Below are 19,550 nucleotides of genomic sequence, written 5' to 3' on the forward strand. Positions count from 1 at the left end.
GAATGACCTAATGGTTTTCCCTGCTTTCTTCAATGTAAGTCTGAATTTGGCAACAAGGAGTTCATGATCTGAGCTGCAGTCAGCTCCCAGTCTTGTTTTTGGTGACTGTATAGAGTCACTCCATCTTTGGCTGCAAAGAATGTAATCAATCTGATTTCGGTATTGACCATCCGGTGATGTCCATGTGTAGAGTCATCTCTTGTATTGTTGGAAGAGGGTGTTTGTTATGACCAGTGCAGTCTCTTGACAAAACTCAGTTAGCCTTTGCCCTGCTTCATTCTGTACTCCTAAGGCCAAACTTGCCTGTTACTCCAAGTATCTCTTGACTTCCTACTTTTGCATTCCAGTCCCCTATGATAAAGGACACTTTTTGGGGGGAGAGGGGTGTTCCTTCTAGAAAGTCTTGTAGGTCTTCATAAAAGTGTTCAGCTCTTTGGCATTAGTGGTTGGGACATAGATTTGGATTATTGTGATATTGAATGGTTTGCCTTGGAAACAAACAGATCATTCTGTCGTTTTTGAAACTGAACCCAAGTACTGCATTTCAGACTCTTTTGTTGACTGTGAAGGCTATTCCATTTCTTCTAAGGGATTCTTGCCCACAGTAGTAGATATAAGGGTCATCTGAATTAAATTCACCCATCCATCCATTTTAGTTCACTGATTCCTAAAATGTCGATGTTCACTCTTGCCATCTCCCATTTGACCATTTCCAATTTACCTTGATTTTTGGACCTAACATTCCAGGTTCCTATGCAGTATTGTTCTTTACACATTGGACTTTCACCACCAGCCACATCCACAGCTGGGCGTTGTTTCCACTTTGGCTCAGCCTCTTCATTCCTCTGGAACTATTTCTCTGCTCTTCTCCAGTAGCATATTGGGCACCTCTTGACCTGGGGAGTTCATCTTTCAGTATCATATCTTTTTGCCTTTTCATACCAGTAGCCTTAAAACACCTTTATCATGTCAATAATTACCATTTCTTTTTTGTGTTGAGAACAGTAACGATCTAGTCTCTTAGCAACTTTGAAATGTACCATATTGTTGACTCTGATCACTGTGTTGTGCCTTAGATCTTGTAAGTGATATCATACAACATTTGTCCTTCTTTGTCTGACTTCTCTCTTTGTATAATGCCCTCTGGGTCCATCCTTATTATTGCACATGGTAAGATTTCCTTCTTTTATGACTGATAATATTTCATTGTGTATGTGTGAGGATGTGAGATATATATATATATATATCTTCTTTATCCATTCATCTACTGATAGATGCTTGAGTTGTTTCCATATCTTGGCTGTTGTAAATAATGGTATGGTATGCTGAACATGGGTGAGCAGGTATCTCTTCAAGATGTTGATTTCAATTCCTTCTGATATATACCCAGCAGTGAGATTGCTGGATGATATGATAGTTCAGTTTTTTAAATGTTTTGAGGAACTGCCATACTGTTTTCCATAATAGCTGTACTAATCTACATTCCTACCAACAATGTGTAAGGGCTCCCTTTCTCCACATCCTCGCCAGCATTGGTTATACCTTGTCTTTTTTTTTTTTTTTCATGAAAGCCATCCTAACTGGTGTGAGGTGATACATCACTGTAGTTTTGCTTTGCATTTCTCTCATAAGTGATGTTGAGCACTTTTTCATGTATCTCTTGTTCTTTGGTATGTCTTCTTTGGAAAAATGTTCAGATCCTTTGCTTATTTCTTAAATTGGGTATATCTTCTGTGATCTTCATATTTGTTCTCTCATTTCTTGAGAGAAATATGGAAATCTCTGGCTGTAAGATCTACTTCTCCTTGCATTTCTATCACTTTTTAACTTAGGTATTTTAAGCTGTTAGATGTGTAGATGTTTAGGATTGTTATGTCCTCCTGATGAATTGATTTCTTTATCATTATGAAATAATATATCCCTGACTACTTTGGATCATGTCAGCTGTCCACAAAGGTAATTAAAATTAATATTGTCCCCAAAGATCTCTTAGGTTCCTTACCATTTGGCTAAAATCAATTTGGACCATCTGTAATACTTTTCATAGCTTAATCACATTTTTGTCTTAGCTAACCACTGTGTTTTTCATCTCAGAGAAACTTCAAAGGGACTTTAAAAAATATACATATATTCATTGGTTCCCTTAAAATGTCTGTTTTATCTCAGTTATACCACTTCTGGGGCTTCCCAGGTGGCACTAGTGGTAAAGAATCCACCTGCCAACGCAGGAGACGCAAGAGACTCGAGTTTGATCCCTGGGTCAGGAAGATCCCCTGAAGAAGGAAATGGTACCTCACTCCAGAATTCTTGTTTGGAAAACTCCATGGGCAGAGGAGCTTGGCAGGCTACAGTTCATGGGGCCTCAAAGAATTGGACATGACTGAGCACGCACACACAATACTGTGCCACTTCTAGTTGAGTTATTTGAGGTGGGTCAAACAAAACTAAATTGTAAATAAGATATCAAAAGGTTTGCCTTTTTTTCCCCCCTAGGTAAAAATGTCCCCATCCTGTCATCTGTCCAAAGGGGATCCTGCTGTTAAAAAGGTGAGTGAGTTTTAATGGAAGAAAGCCAACTTCCTCCTCCTGTGTGTGTGTTCTCCTCTATTGAACAGTGTTCTCACAGTGAGTGATTTTTAATCATCTTAATGCTGTCAAAGTTTCTTTCTGATTGGATGCCTTAAATAGGTGTCACCAGAGCTCTTTGACTCTTCCAGAGAAGCCAGTTGAGGGGTTGAGTCTAGCATCAGTCTCCTGGCAACTAGGGACTTTCATTGTTCTAGAATTCCTGTGTGTGTACTATGTGCCGAGTTGCTTCAGTTGTGTCCGACCCTTCACAACCCTATGGACTGTAGCCTGCCAAGCAACTCTGTCCATGGGATTCTCCAGGCAAGAATATTGGAGCGGGTTGTCATGCCCTCCTCCAGGAGATCTTCCTGACCCAAGGATCGAACCCACGTCTCTTATGTCTTGTGCATTGGCTGGAAGGTTCTTTACTACTAGCACAAAATGGGCACCCTGATATCAGTGAGTGATGGCAGATGAAAGATATTCTAAGGATGAAAGGTATATAGTTTTTCTTAACAATGTACCATCCCTCCAGGTGGCTGTTCCTAGAACAAACTAGTCTGAGGTATTAACATTTCAGCAGGTTTCAGCTAAGTAAGTCCTCATAAATACTCATGAGATAGAACTTATCTGTGCTGTTTCACCCTGTGCCTGTAAACTCTGTGGCACAGATAGAGTGTGTCTTTCAACCAAGTAATTCTCAGATGATGCCAAGAGAACCACTAAAATCCGTTTCTTTATCTAGCTGTAGCAGTACAGTGGAAACATAGCCAACAGATTGGCATTTTTGCTATGCTCTCTTTTTCTGTTTTTATTTCTCTTATAGTTGAAGTGTCCTGCTTGAAGGTTTGCTTTCCTTGTCCCCCCCTTTTTAAAACAATTTCACAGCATCCATGTCAGCAAAGGCTTGTATAATAGAACAAAAATAACAACTTGCTGGCCCTGTTGACTTAACAGCAGGTTCTAGCTTCAAAGCATTGTGCCAAAAACAGATCCCTTTTCTCTGCCTTCAGAATCCTCCAAGACTGCTTCAAAGGAAGAAAAAAAAGAATAGAAGCAAAATACGTTATCTGAAAAGCCCTAGAACATGTTGCACATGAAGACCTCTTTCACTCTTGTCAGGCAGCAAGGGCAGGCAAGGTGGTGGTGCTCATCGCTGCCGCTCAGAACCATCACACTGTAACATGAGGAGCTGGAAAGGGCATCAGCCACTTAGTCCCACTCAGTAAACAAAGGAGAAAACTGGACTCTAGAGGGAAATGTTTTTGCCTCTCTCAAATGTTACATGGAACACACTTCTAACACAGTGGTTAAAAACCCATGCTTTGGGTTCAGCCAGACTTGGATTCAAAAATCGACTCTTCCACTTCTTTATCTGAATAACCTCAAGTCAGCCTCCCTGTTTCCTTCTCTGTAAAAGGATAATGCTACCTCTCAGAATTTAAAGATTAAATAAGAAATGATTTAAGTGCCTACCACTGTGCCTGACACATATTAAATACTCAGTAAATTATAACTGGCATTAAAACACAAGTCTCCCCCAACTCCTAGTCTAGTGATGGACTAATCCTTTCACTTTGTTATGCTACTGATAGTATTGTCCGTTCAGCAGATATTTCTTTGTACTAGATAATGAGCAAAGAAGCAGACTACAGAGATGAGAAATAACATCCATGTTCTCAAGGACCTCAGCCTTTAGTGGGAAAGGTAGACAGGTGCCCTGACAGGTTACCTTGCACCTTGACACATGCCATGCAGGATGATGGGGTGCTGCAAGAATGCGGGGGAGAAGCCCTGTTTTGAAATTACCAACCTCATTTAGTACAACTCTTATATTCTTTAGGTACAGAGTCTAATTAAGAAACTTGAGAAATGGTTAGCTGCTCCCCTACAACCTTGTTACTAGATTATAATGAAAGCAAATCCAACCATACTTAAAGACATTTATTAAATTAATATCTCAAAAACATTTTATCCAGACTATTAATACATATTTTGAATACCTTTTATTTTAGCAATGAGAGACCATTTCTAATATTTAACATTCTGATTATCAAGCCATTAATTTTACCAACGGAAAATTTTTCTGCTGTTTTCTGAGCTAACAAGCAAAGTCGTAGGTGTTAGTCCATATATGAACAGCTACAAGGTTTTAGGGGCCTCCTTTGGAAGTTCATATGTTGCATCTCTGAAATGGGGATTCTTGGTTAGGGCCACTGACCACCCCTGACTTGAAGCCCTAACTTAATAGCACGTACTTAATATCTCACTGGTTACAGTGTTTAGAAAAACTTTAAAATGTACATCATAACAGGTGCTTCTCCCAGACTAAGAGAAGAGATCAGGGAAGGCTTCCCCGTGGAGGTGGAGTTAATCCAGCCTGGAAACAAGGGAAAAGGTATTCTTGGCAGATACGGGTGAACACAACACATTTCAGGAAATGGGGGCTGTTCTGCTTATCTTAAATATGGAAGCTTACAGCAGCCCAGTGAAATAAACAAGAGTCCAGGTGACAGAGCCCAGCCTATGAAGTTTGCTTTTCATCTCAAGGATAAGTGGTCCCACCAAACATGAGGTTTGAGGCAGAAAGACCAATTAGAAGAAACAAAGTCCTAAGCCTGTGCTATGTTAATGGAATGAGGAGGTGAGGTAGTTTCAAGTCTTAGCCTTTTTTGTCCCCCTACACCCTTTTGATACCCTAAGTCTAAGTTAGGCGTCCTCCCTTTTTTGAGCTCTCAGAGTACCCTGGACTCGTCTCTACCAACATGCTTACCTGGCTGTGTTGAAATTGCCTCTTTGCTTATATGTGTCCCCACTAGACCCTCTGCCTCAGAAGGGCAGGGCCCACAGCAGTTGTGTTTCTTGTTGTTCCTCTAAGTGTAGGACAGAGTATGCCGTCGCTCAGGAGTTGTTTCGTGGATGAGAGAGACGTAAGATTCCACAGACTTGGTAGTTGTTTTGGGAACTCAAGGGGGAAGAGGAAGTTTCTGCTGGATAACTCGAGAAAGGACCAGTGAAACATCATTGCCGTCCTGGGCTTGTGTTCCCAGCATGGTCGGCTCCTTACTGTTTGAGCTCAGGCAGCAGCACTCTGAGCACGATCAGTGTGAGGCTCAGCGTGTCATTGTTACTTCCCCAGTTCGGCGTGTGTATCTGTGTTTGTATGTGCATAATCTGTGTATTCTGGTTGTCGTCTTGGATCTGCAGTCACTCTTCCCAAAGCTGCACTGACAGATGGGAGCACCAGCAGTAGCTGTTGAACAGTGTGACTGCCAGAGTGACATGTGTAAGAAACACAAAAGAGCAGCAGTGTTCTTGATTTGAGCCAAAGCTTTTCTCTGTTGACCAGTAACCACAGAAAGTGTTTGGTGACTCTGCTGTCAGCGTTGGCCCTGCCAAGAGCCATGTTCAACTGCTGAGGAGCCGGGAGCCATGTTCCGTCAGGTCCTGCTGGCTCGGGGTGGGTGTCTCGTGGAGGAGTCACTCTATTCTGCTGCCATGTCAGGACCAGGCACATTCCATGAGCATTTTGTATTTTAGAAATTCCTTTGGAAAGCTCTGGATTAGAAAAACTTATCATGTGTAATAATTTATCTATAGTGCTTAAAATTTGTATACCATATTTTTTGTATATAAAATTTCTTAATGCGCTCTAACTGATAAGTTCAATAAAAAAAGTAGGAAGACACATACTTTCCTAGGACTTCTGTATCTTGGATGTATCTTGATCTTGGATGACTAGAAATTTGAAAATTAGATACATTTTCCTTAGATAGAAATTTTCATAAAGTTCATTGCAGTAAACTCCCTAGCATAGATCAAGATTGGAGGTACTGTCAGTGTTTGAGGTGGATTAAAGAAGTGTAGAGAGTTAGTGGAAGGCAGCATTAAAAACCTCTTAACTATAGTGCATCACTTCTTCACTATGCTAGAAACACCAACCAGGAACTTGTGTGGCAAAGTTGACACTTGTTCCGTTGCTCAGTCCTGTCCAACTGTTTGCGACCCTGTGGACTGCAGCACTCCAGACTTCCCTGTCCTTCACCATCTCCCAGAGTTTGCTCAGACTCATGTCCATTGAGTCAGTGATGCCACCCAGCCACCTCATTCTCTGTTGCCCCCTTCTCCTCCCATCTGTCTTTCCCAGCATCAGGGTCTTTTCCAATGAGTTGTCTCTTCACATCCAGTGGACAAAGTACTGGAGCTTCAGCATCAGTCATTCCAATGAATATTCAGAATGAACAATGGCATTGTTACATGCATAATAATCAGAGAAAGCAGTTTTGCCTTATTTATTATTACAAAAGCATGGTTACACTCTCTGAGCCATCCGTGTTTTAGATGAGCTTTCTCTGCTGTTGTGGAAGCATCAGGGGCTGGGTACTCTGGCTGGTGGAACCCGCTAGTTAGGGGTACAGTCAATGTTCTCTTCTTCCAGTTAGGGAGAAGACTGAGAGTGGCAGAGTGGGAAGCCTTTCTAATAGTTCTGGGTAAATTAAGTAAATATTCAATAAGCCTGTGATGTGCCAGGCTCTTAAAACACAAGTTAATGGTGACTGAACTGGTGGATTTAATAGCCAAGCCTCCCAGAAACTGGTGTACAATTTCACGTGTAATATCAGAATTTAGAGCTGACATTTTTTTCTGAAATGTTCTGGTGAGGCAGAATTTTTATAGATGATTCCAAGTCTTGCCAGTCATGTCAGGAATGTAGATGACTGTATTTGCTCATGATTTTTATTAAATTTTGGAGTGGGAAGTTTTTTTGTTTTTTAAGGAAAAAGCCTCATAGAACCACTGTTTCCATAGCAACAGGAAAAGCTGGCTGCTTTAACTGACCAGTCCAAGAATGACTGGTTGATAGTTTCACAAAAGTCAAAGGAACACAAAAGGAGAAAGCACTGAGAGACAGTTGCAACAGTTCCTAGGTGTTGTGTGATGATGGCTTAAATAAAAATTCATTTGCCTTTTTTATTTAATTGAAGTGCAGTTGATGTACAATGTTATATAAGTTGTTGTCATTGTTGTTCAGCCACCAAGTCGCGTCCGACTCTTCACAACCCCATGGACTGTAGCACGCCAGGTTTCCCTGTCCCTCACCATCTCCCCCAGGTTCATGTCCATTGAATCAGTGATGCCAGCCAACTATCTCATCCTCTGTCACCCTCTTCTCCTTCTGCCTTCAGTCTTTCCCAGCATCAGGGTCTTTTCCAATGAGTCAATAAGCTACAGGTATACAATATAGTGATTCACAATTTTTAAAGGTTACAGTCCATTTATAGTTATTATAAAATATTGGCTGTATTCCCTGTGTTATACAATGTATCCTTGTAGCTTATTTTATATATAGTGGTTTGTCCTTCCCACTCCCCTACCCTTATATTTCCTGTCCCCACTGGTAACCACTAGTTTGTTCTATCTGTGGGTCTGTTTCTTTTTTCTGAGACAGTCACTAGTTTGTTGTATTTTTTAAATTCTACATATAAGTGATATCATATACTATTTGTCTTTCTCTATCTGATTTATTTCACTTAGCATAATACCTTCCACATCCATCTATGTTGCTGCAAGTAGCAAAATTTCATTCTTTTTTATGGCTGAGTAGAATTCCATTGTATGTATATACATCTTCTTTATTCTTTCATCTGTTGATGGATGCTTAGGTTGCTTCCAGTTGTCTTTTTGTAATTGTAAATAATCCTTCTATGAATATTAGGGTGCGTGTATCTTTTCAAATTAGTGTTTTGAGGGTTTTTTTGGATATATACCCAGGAGTGGAATTTCTGGATTATGTAGTAGTTTTATTTTTAGTTTAATAAGAAACCTCCACACTGTTTTCCACAGTGGCTGCACGATTGACATTCCCATCAACAGCATACGAGGGCTCCCTTTTCTTTACATTGTTGCCAGCATTTATTATTTGTGGTTTTATATTGAATTACATGAACTATTTATTTTGGATATTCACCTCTTATCAGTCATATCATTTGCAAATACTTCCTCTCATTCAGTAGGTTGTCCTTTTTGTTGATGGTTTCCTTCACTATGCAAAAGCTTTTAAGCTTAATTAGGTCCCGTTCATTTTTCCTTCTGTCTCCATTACTCTAGGAAATGGATCCAATGGATCCAAAACAATACTGCCACAATTTATGTCAAAGACTGTTCTTCCTGTGTCTTTCTCTAGGAGTTGTATGATTTTAGGTCTTACATTTAGGTCTTTAATTCAGTTTGAGCTTATTTTTGTGTATGGTGTTACAGAATGTTCTAATTTCACGTGTAACTGTCCATTTTTCCCGGCACCACTTGAAGAGATTGTCCTTTCTCCATTGTATATTTTTGCATGCTTTGTTGTAGATTATTGACCATAAGTGCATGGATTTCTTTCTGAACTTTATTCTATTCCATTGATCTGTGTGTTGGTTTTTGTGCCAGTACTATACTGTTCTGATTGCTGTAACTTTGTAGTATAAGCTAAAGTCATTGGCCTTTTTGTGCCTCACCCTTAACTCTCCTGCAAAGGTGCGATTCCTCATGAACAACAAAGTGATAGCCCTTGTTGTATGCTTCCTCTGTCCTTAAAGTATTAGACTGTCTTAGAAAAACTTAGATGCACATTATATCCAGATGTGACTTCCATGCCTCTATTGATTTAACAAACAGAGCAACCGGGGGATGTGATTTGATCTTTGTTTTTGCATAGCAGGATAGAAGATCTCAGCAGGCCAAAGGACCTCTTTATGCTGATGTGAAGAAGCTGAGGTGCAGTCGCCTTCAGATATCTGGAGGGTGCTGATTCGGAAGTTAGAAGTGTTGTTTGTATTGGGTTGGCCAAAAATTTCGTTTAGGCTGAACTACTGGGTTGGCCAAAAATTTCGTTTGGGTTTCCTGAACGAAATTTTTGGCCAACCCAATTCAAAGAATGCTTCTGACTTCCAAATTTTTGGCCAACCCAGTAAGTAGTTCAGAGGACAGACTAGTATTTAAGGGTAAATACTGTATAAATAATGATGTTGGTTTAGTATGAGAATTTTCTTACATTACCTCTTACCAGAGGTATGCAAGCAGTGGCAGGGTGTCTGTCTCTCAAAGCTTCTACAGATGTATTCTTGCTCTGGGTGAGAGGTTGGACTGGTTGATTTTTAGATCTTTTGGAAGGTTAAGATCTTATGAGTCTATAGTTGCATTAAGCAAGTGGCATGCTCGTTAATATGCTGAATGATTTTAGTTAGACCCTAACACCTAGTCTGAATTAATAGAATATGTTGTCTATCAAAGAAAAACAAATTTGGACTTAGATAAGAAGAGACTTCATTCAAAAGAATTACCGCCATAAGGGGAGGGAGCTATTACCATAGGGGGAACATTTTGACCAAAGGATCTTGCAAGGGTCTCAAAGATCAGGCAGAAAGGAAATTTTTTTTATAGAGGCAGGTAAACAAATCTAGAAAGGAGCAGATATGGGGGAGTAGGTGGCAGAATCAGATAGTGATCAAGAAATGTCTTTCCTTGATCAGCTGATTCTCAGATGATATCATTAAGGAGAGGTGGTATGCTGGCTTGAGCAGAGGGTGGGTCAGAAGCTTGGGAGGAGAGAAGCCTAGCTAACATTTGGTTATCAGTTGGCAAGCATTTTGTTCTAATCAATCAGTGAGGACAGGCATGTCTGGCTTTGTCACAGTAAGCCTGAGGACTAGCTAGGTCTTCTCTGAGTCTTATGGGGAAGGGTGGTTCTTTCTGTTCTGGAAAACAGGTTAAGGGGAATTTCCTTATCTGACTGTTTTCCAGGAGCTCATGGCTCAGGTAAAGTTTGACATGGTCGTGGATCTGACTGTTGCTGCCATGTTCTTTCCTATTCTTATTTATTTACTTAATATATTGTTGATTTACAGTGTTGTGTTAAATTTTTTGTATAGCAGAGTGACTCAGTTATATACATTCCTTTTCATTCTGGTTTATCCCAGGATATTAAATATAGTGCCCTGTGCTATATAATAGGACATTGGTGTATCCATTCTGTATGTCATAGTTTGCATCTACCAATCCCAGACTCCTAGTCCATCTTCTCCCCCTCGGCAGCCACAGGTCTGTTCTCCCTTTGAGTCTGTTTCTGTTTTGTAGATAGGTTCCTTTTTGCCACATTTTAGATTCCACATAAAAGTGATATCATGTATTTGTCTTTCTGACTGACTTCACTTAGTATGATGATTGCTAATGGCATCCATGTTGTTGCAGATGGCATTATTTTGTTCTTTTTTATGGCTGAAGAGTATTCCATTGTGTATATGCACCACATCTTATTTATCCATTCATCTGTCAGTGGACATTCAGGTTGTTTCCATGTCTTGGGTATTGTGAATGGTGTTGCTGTGATCATATAGGTGCATCTTTCTTTTTTTTCAGTTTTATTTTTTGAACTTACTTCTTTTATATCGGGGTATAGCTGATCAACAATGTTGTGATAGTTTCAGATGGACAGTGAAGAGCCTCAGCCATACATACACATGTACCCATTCTCCTCCAAACCCCCCTCCCATCCAGGCTGCCACATAACATTGAGCAGAGTTCCATGTGCTGTACAGTAGGTCCTTGTTGGTGATTCATTTTACATATAGCAGTGTGTACATGTCCATCCCAAACTACCTAACTATCCCTTCCCTGGCAACCATAAGTTCGTTTTGTAAGTCTTTGAGTCTCTTTCTGTTTTGTTGAGTTCATTTGTATCATTTCTAAAAGGTGTCGTTTTTCTACATTCTCTTTCTGCTATTTCATTGTTAGTGTAAAGAAATGCAACCAATTTCTCAATGTTAATCTTGTGCCCTGCTATGTTACTGAATTCATTTATCAGTTCTAATAGTTTTTGTGTGGAGTCTCGAAGATTTTTTATATATAGTATCATGTCATCTACAGGGAGTGACACTTCTACCTCCTCTTCCAGTTTGAATATGAACAATTATATGTCAACAAATTTGATGACTTAGAAGAAATAGACAACTTTCTAGAAACACACAGTCCATGAAAACTGAATAAAAAAGAAATAGATGATTTGAACAGACCAATCACTAGAAGTGAAATAGAATCTGTAATTTAAAAGCAACCAAAAAAAACTCCCTACAAACTAAAGTCCAGAACCAGATGGCTTCACAGGCCAATTCTACTCAACATACAAAGAACTTTTACTGATCCTTCTCAGACTCTTCCAAAAGATTGAAGAAGAGGGAGCACTCCCAAAGCTACCATCACCCTAATACCAACACCAAAGATACCACCAAAAAAGAAAATTACAGGCCAATACCTTTCATAGTGAATATAGATGCAAAAATTCACAACAAAATTTTAGTTAACCACATCTGTGATCTAAAGATCATACACAGTGACCAAGGGATTCATCCCAAGTTCACAAGGATAGTTCAGCATATGCAAATTAATGTGATATACTACATTAACAGAAGAAAAGACAACCACACAGTCATCTCAATAAATGCAAAAAAAACCCATTTGACAGAATTCAACATCTTTTCATGATAAGTCTTACCAAAATGGATACAGAGGGAATGTATCTCAACTTATTAAAAGCTATTTATGACAAACCCACAGCCAATATAATCCTCAACAGTGAAAAGCTGAAAGCATTCCCACTAAAATCTGAAACAAGATAAGGATGCCCACTCTCAGTCCACTTCTGTTCAATACAGTATTGGAAGTCCTAGCCACAGCAATCAGACAAGAAAAAGGTACCCAAATTGGAAGGGAAGAGGTAAACTACATGCAAAACTGCATGTCACTATATACAGATGACATGATATTATATATAGAAAACCTTCATTCTTTTCCATGATTATGACCTGAAGTCTGTGACCTGGGCTTTTCTGAAATCTGCCTATTAGTCCTCAGGTAGAAAGAGAGAATGTCAGTGAGAAACAGTTACCAGGAAGGACAGCAGTGAGCATTTGTTTATGACACTAATCCTTCTCTCTATGATTGTATGTATCTTCTGGCTTAAAAAGTGAGACTAGCCAAGGGTCTCAGGGCCAGTGTGCAGATCCCATTCCTCACCCATTTCTTTTGCATTAAGTTAATATTTTCTAATGTAGCATTTTGATTAATGTTTTTTTTTTTAATGAACTTTGTTAGAGCAGTTTCAGGTTTATGGAAAATATGCAGTTACCATATAGCCCCTCACCCCAATTTTCTGTGTTATTAACCTCTAGCGTTTCTGTGGTATGTGTGTTACACTTACTAAGCCACCATTACTATTAACTAAAATCAATAGTTTACACTACAGTCATATGTACAGTTTACATCACCTAATCATCATTCCCTCCCTCCCTGCAAAGTTCTGGCAGCTGCTGTGGTTTTTTGGTTTGTTTGTTTTTTAACTGTCTACATAGTTTTTTCTTTTCCAGAATGTCCTATTGTTGGACAGTGTGCAGCCTTTTCCTTCTCTAGGTTCTGTTTCTATAAATTGAACCGGAAGCACATTAACTTTTTTAGCAGCCATTTGGTAAGGATGATTCAACTATGTTTGATAGCAAACCCCTGATTCTGTTCACACATGCTGCTGGTCCTGCCCTATGTAAATAAATCAGTTTCTAGAGTCAATACAGGGCTTTTCTTGTATTGTTTCAGTTTATAACCTTTGGGAGTCATGTATTTTCATACCATGCATGTTGGCCTGTTTTATGTTTATCCAAGCCATGGATAAAATATTTGTACCGAACAAAGCCAGGAATAGAACCCTGTAGCTGATCATGAGAGACCTAGTCACGTTTATTAGTCACCATACTTTGGCAGTTGAAGGTTAATGGATGTGATTTTTCAGCTTCTTAATGTGACACCTTAATATTCTGCTTCTTAGTTATTAATAGTTGACAAGATTGTTTCCACTGAGTAGAATCCGGTCATATGAGATCATATATGTATGTGAGACCACATCAGAGCCAGTGGTGTTTTTTTATTCTCTCTTCGGTCCCCTCTCAGTATATGGAAGTATATAAGTAGTGCTTAGCAAAACAAGTAGTGACATCATGTCTACCATCTCCTTGGAATTTTGGACCCTGCCACACTTGAGAGTATCAAGCAGCTTATAGAAGGGCCTTTCCCCTCCAACAGTATTCCTGATGAAGATTTTCAGCCTTCCTAAAATACATGGCAGAGATCTTTTCTCTTCAGCATGTGTGACAGAGCAGCCAACAGCTTATTGTTTTGCATTAAAAACAACTCAGTAGGCCATTCTTAATTGCACTCTGTTGAAATATCACCTATTTGTAAAGGTCATAGACTCCAAACAGCAGAGCTTTGCAGAGTTTGAATTGCTTTAATGTACATGATGTTCTGAGTGGCTGATATACTGTTACTCAGAGTACAGCCTTCTGTCTGGACCACTGTCCCAAATCAGTTACTGTCACCCCTGAAAGCTCCCAGTCTTTTCATGGAATATCATAACATGGAATCGAGTATGTACAGCAAACAGTGAGAAATCTTCTTTGGTTAAAGGAAGAGAAGATGAAGAGTGGGTATTTACTTAATATGGTGTGTTCTGTCTGACAGGTCCCTGCTTTGGGACTTCTGTGGTTTTTGTTGTTTTCTGTACATATCCCACAGGCATTCTAGTTGTGATTCTGTTTTGACATGAATACGTTTTAGCCCCCGGGTTTTGTGGTGAAATAGCTGTTAATAGTAGCTATTATTCCAGACACAGCATTTTCTTAAAGAAGAGACCCCACTCTAAATGGTTGAGTCACATAACTTTTTCCTTTATTGATTGATTCAGTTAAGGCTACCTTTTTATGGAACTATACAGGGCAATTCATATCTGTCTCCAGCAACTTCACTGCACTGTGTGAAAAAAAATGAAATTATACAGAGAGTTCTTTGCAGTCTTTAGGAGGAAGAAATTCTCTAATTCCCTGTGTTTTGCTTTTAGCTATGAGAAGCCTTCTTCAACCGTGCCAACCATCTCCTTCCCTACTCTTCCCATTTGCTTCAGTAGTGTTGTGATTCCCCTGTCAGTGAACCTGTCTACTTCCAAGAATCTGTTCACTGACCCCACTGCCTCTGCCTCCTAGAGCTCCAGTCCCCCCTCCTCCACCCCTTCTATGCTGAGAAAACTTCAGTTGCTCCTTGGTGCTAACAAAGTTAAGTCTGAAAAAGTTGAGATTGACAGTCTAAGCCGTTGATGCATCACCAGCCCACACTTCATCCTCATCTTCTCTTCTTTTCCTTCTTCTCTAACTAAAGAAAATTTCTCACTTTCTTAAGCATAATGAATCCCGTGTCCATGTATTTGCTCTTCCTCTCCTTTCTATAGTCTGGTATGTCTTTCCTTCCCTCCCCTCATAAGTGATGCCTTATTTTTAACCTCCAGCTCAAATTCTGCTTCATTCATTCGAAAAAGATTTATCGAGTACCTTCTGTACAACCAGGCACCGGTCTATGTGCAAGGGGATCCTGCAGGGAACAAAGCCAAGTCTCTGCCTTCACAGAGCTCACATTCAGCTGACAGAGGGGAAATATTAAAGATATATGGTGTATTATATTCTGAAAAGGCTATGGAGGAAAAACACAATGGGGGCGATAAAAAGGAAGATTGCATTTTTAAATGGAGTAGTCACCGAAGGTTGATTGCTAACGTTTTCTACCTGAAAAGAGTTGAAGGTTCAGTCATGGGGCTTCCCTGATAGCTCATTTGGTAAAGAATCTGCCTGCAGTGTGGGAGATCTGGGTTCAATCCCTGGGTTGGGAAGATTGGACAAGGGAAAGGCTACCCTCTCCAGTATTCTGGCCTGGAGAACTTCATGGGGTCACAAAAAGTCAGACACACCTGAGCGACTTTCACTTTCACTCATGTGAGCGTGAGTGGAAAGAGCATTACAGTCAGAAGCAACAGCAGATGCAGAGGTCTGGATGCAGGAGAGTGCCGGTGTGACCTGGGAACAATACAGAGGCCGCTCTGCCTGGGATCCCGCATTGTGGCTGTGGTGGCAAACATTTGAAGAGGTTTTCTTCCTCGATTTCTAGTTCACTGAGAAATCAATTGAGAGTATGAAGGAAGTGAGAAATGTTGAGAGTTTGGAGAGAGAGGAAAACCTGTAGCACAATGGCAGAGTGAATAGGCCAGGGAGATAATCAGGAAACCCACTTGCAGTTCATAATATTGAATTTAAATGTCTTTGACCTCTTCCTTTGAATTCTTATAGCAGTTGTTACTCATACTTCATTTGGTACTTGACATAAACTACTGTCTATCGTTTTCAGTGTCTGGCCTAACTTTCTAACTTGTTATTTGTTGTGGCCTTTTTTTTTTTTTTTAAATATGTTATACCCGACCTGTCTCCTCAGCTGCTTTGAGGTAATTTTCAATATGCAAACAGCAGAAAAGGACAAAAATAATGGAGAGTATCAGAACAAAATGAAAATATACTTGAGTAGAATTTAGTAATAGCTGAAAAGCATTGGGAGAGGAGGAATCTTGAATGAAAAACTTTTAACCTCCACTATCTAAAACAGAGTCACAAGAGTTGGACATGACCAAGAGACTGAACTGAATCTGAAACAGGACAGTTTGTTGAAATTGAATATATTCAGTCAGTTCAAGTTGTTCAGTCATGTCCAACTCTTTGCGACCCCATGGACTGCAGCACGCCAGGCTTCCCCGTCCATCACCAACTCCCAGAGCTTGCTCAAATTCATGTCCATCAAGGTGGTGATGCCATCCAACCATCTCCTCCTCTCTCATCCCCTTCTCTTCCTCCCTTCAACCTTTCCCAGCATCAGGGTCTTTTCCAGTAAGTCAGTTCTTCACATCAGGTGGCCTAAGTATTGGAGGTTCAGCTTCAATATCAGTCCTTCCAATGCATATTCAGGACTGATTTCCTTTAGGATTGAGTGGTCTGATCTCCTTGCAGCCCAAGGGACTCTCAAGAGTCTTCTCCAGCACCATAATTCGAAAGTATCAACTATTTGGCATTCACCCTTCTTTATGGTCCAGCTGTCACATCCATATATGACTACTGGAAAAACTGTAGCTTTGACTATATGAACCTTTGTCAGCAAAATGATGTCTCTGCTTTTTAATACACTGTCTAGGTTTGTCTCTCATAACTTTCCTTCCAAGGAGCAAGCATCTTGAATTTAATGGCTGTGAATCACCCTCTGCAGTGATTTTGCCACTTTCCCCCCTTCTGTTTGCCATGAAGTATTCAGACCAGATTCTTTGATCTTAGTTTTTTGAATGTTGAGTTTCAAGCCAGCTGTTTCTCTCTCCTCTTTAACCCTCATCAAAAGGTTCCTCTTTACTTTCTGTCATTAGAGTGCTATCATCTGCATATCTGAGATTGTTGATATGTCTCCCGGCAGTCTTGATTCCAGCTTGTAATTCATCCAGCCTGGCATTTTGCATAATGTACTCTGCATGTAAGTTGAATAAGCAGGGTGACAAAATACAGCCTTGACATACTCCTTTCCCAGTTTTGAACCAGTCTGTTATTCCATGTCTGGTTCTAACTGTTGTTTCTTGACCTGCATACAGGTTTTTCAGAAGACAGGTAAGGTGCTTTGGTATTCCCATCTCTTGAAGAATTTTCTACAGTTTGTTGTGATCCACACAGTTAAAGGCTTTAAGGTAGTCAATGAAACAGAAGTAGATGTTTTTCTGCAATTCCCTTGCTTTTTCTATGATCCAGCAGACGTTGGCAGTTTGATCTCTGGTTCCTCTGTCTTTTCTAAATCCAGCTTGTACATCTGGAAGTTCTTGGTTCATGTACTGTTGAAGCCTAGCTTGAAAGATTTTGAGTATTTACCTTGCTAGCATGTGAAATGAGCACGGTAGTTTGACCATTCTTTGGCATTGCTCTTCTTTGGAATTGGAATGAAAACTGACCTTTTCCAGTCCTGTGGCCACTGCTGAGTTTTCCAAATTTGCTGGCGTATTGAGTGCTGCAGTTTAACAGCTTCATCTTTTAGGGTTTGAAATAACTCAGCATCACCTCCACTAACTTTGTAGTAATGCTTCCTAAGGCCCACTTGACTTCACACTCCAGGATGTCTGGCTCTAGGTGAGTGATCACACCATTGTGGTTGTCTGGGTCATTAAGACCTTTTTCATACAGTTCTTCTGTGTATTGTTGCCACCTCTTCTTAATATCTTCTGCTTCTGTTAGGCCCATACTGTTTCTATCCTTTATTGTGCCCATCTTTGCATGAAATGTTCCCTTGGTATCTCTATAATTTTCTCGAAGAGATCTCTAGTCTTTCCTGTTCTGTTGTTTTCCTCTGTTTCTTTGCCTTGTTCACTTAGGAAGGCTTTCTTATCTCTCCTTGCTATTCTTTGGAACTCTGCATTCAGATGAATATATCATTCCTTTTCTTCTTTGCCTTTCCCTTCTCTTTTCTCAGTTATTTGTAAAGCCTCCTCAGACAGCCATTTGCCTTGTTGCATTTCTTTTTCTCGGGATCATCGCCTCCTGTACAGTGTTACAAACCTCCATCCGTAGTTCTTTAGGCACTCTATCAGATCTAATCTCTTGAATCTATTTGTCACTTCCACTGTATAAGGGACTTGATTTAGGTCATACTAGATACATTACTGTTGTGGATTTCTGATTTAATTCTGTTGAGGTCAAAGAACATAACGCTCTATGATATAGATCTTTGAAAAGTCATTGAGACTTTTTTATGGCAAAGCATATTGTGAACATTATTCATGTGAACATTCATGTGAATTCATGTGAACATTATTCGTTCAAAAGTGTAATCTACAGTTGTTAGGTATAATTCTTATAAATTCCAATTAAGTGAAAACAGTCGTTAGTGTTCTTTATATCTTCTGTATGCTTACTGATTTTTTTTGTTTAGTTATTTAATTATTGATAATTACTGAAGAGTGTTAAAAGTCTCCAACTATAATTGTTGATTTATCTGTCTCCTTTTCCTTTTTCTTTTTTTCATTTATCTGTATTTTACTTTCCTATTCCTTTTTCCTTGTTTTCTTTGGGGCTATTTGAATATTTTTTAGTATTTTTGTTGATTCTTCTGTTGTTTTTATCTTTTTAGTGGTTGCTGTAGGAATTACAGAATACATCTTTACATTATTGCAATCTGATTAGTTAATATTTTACTACGTAACACAAAATATAGGAACCTTGCAATGCTAGAGGTTCATTTACTAATCTCCCATCATTTAATTCTTTTTATGGTTTCCATTTCTCTCGTGAGGGTCCCTTATATATTGAGTTGTTAGGGCTATCCTTTCCTTTAAATCTTTAAACATATTTATATGTTTTAAATTCCTTGTCTGCTAACCCAATATTTGTCATCTCTGAGTCTGTTTCTGTCAACTTCTTTCCCAGTTAGAAGTCACATTGTCCTCTTCCATATATCTGGAAACTTCTGATTCTATACTCATCATTGCGGATGATGTGTTATCTGGATTTTGTTGTCTTCCTTTAGAGAGTTTTGTTCTGATAGGTTATTAATTTACAGTTAAATAAGCTACATATTTTTGAGGCTTGCTTTTAACCTCTGTTTGGCCAGGCCTAGAATATCCCTGATCCTAATACATGGCTTTTTTTTTTTTTGTCTCAGTGGACACCCAGGTGTTTATCAAAGCCTTTTCACCTTAGAAGTTAGTTTCCCATGTCTTCCAGCACTCCGCACCCTCCAGAAGCTCCATTTATCTCACAGCTGTTGAGAGCTGATCCCCAGCAGTTTTTTCTCTGACAGGCCTCTGGAGTCTTGTCTGCATATGTGCAGCTGAGTAATTGGTCAGAAGCTTCACTCACTTTACTTGTGCTTAGTCCTGTCCGACTCTTGGTGACCCTCTGCTTAAGGGGACTCCTATATAGAGTCCTAGAGCTCCTTCTCAATACAGCTTCCTCCTTTTCAAAATTCTACCCATTGCCCAGCCTCAGCCTCCTGTCTTTAATTCTTCAACTCAGCAAGACTGCCACTTTCCCCTTGGCCTCTCCTTCCCTGTGCTGCAGTCC

The 19,550-nt window shown here is 39.7% G+C and overlaps 1 protein-coding gene across 3 annotated transcripts in view; it reads left to right on the top strand.

Annotated features, from left to right (window-relative positions):
• The window catches only part of VPS8 (VPS8 subunit of CORVET complex), a 300,505-nt gene that overhangs the window by 262,783 nt on the left and 18,172 nt on the right, over positions 1 to 19,550 (top strand). For 2 of the 3 annotated variants that reach the window (XM_040252383.1, XM_040252391.1), the window contains one exon: positions 2,494 to 2,547. The exons of the other annotated variant lie outside the window; for it this stretch is intronic. In XM_040252383.1, the coding sequence (XP_040108317.1) occupies positions 2,494 to 2,547 (54 nt within the window). The remainder of the gene's footprint in view (positions 1 to 2,493; positions 2,548 to 19,550) is intronic. 3 annotated transcript variants of the gene reach the window in all.

The sequence above is a fragment of the Oryx dammah genome, unplaced genomic scaffold (genome assembly GCF_014754425.2).
Source record: "Oryx dammah isolate SB20612 unplaced genomic scaffold, SCBI_Odam_1.1 HiC_scaffold_2, whole genome shotgun sequence".
In the NCBI taxonomy this organism is placed as follows: Eukaryota; Metazoa; Chordata; class Mammalia; order Artiodactyla; family Bovidae; genus Oryx; species Oryx dammah.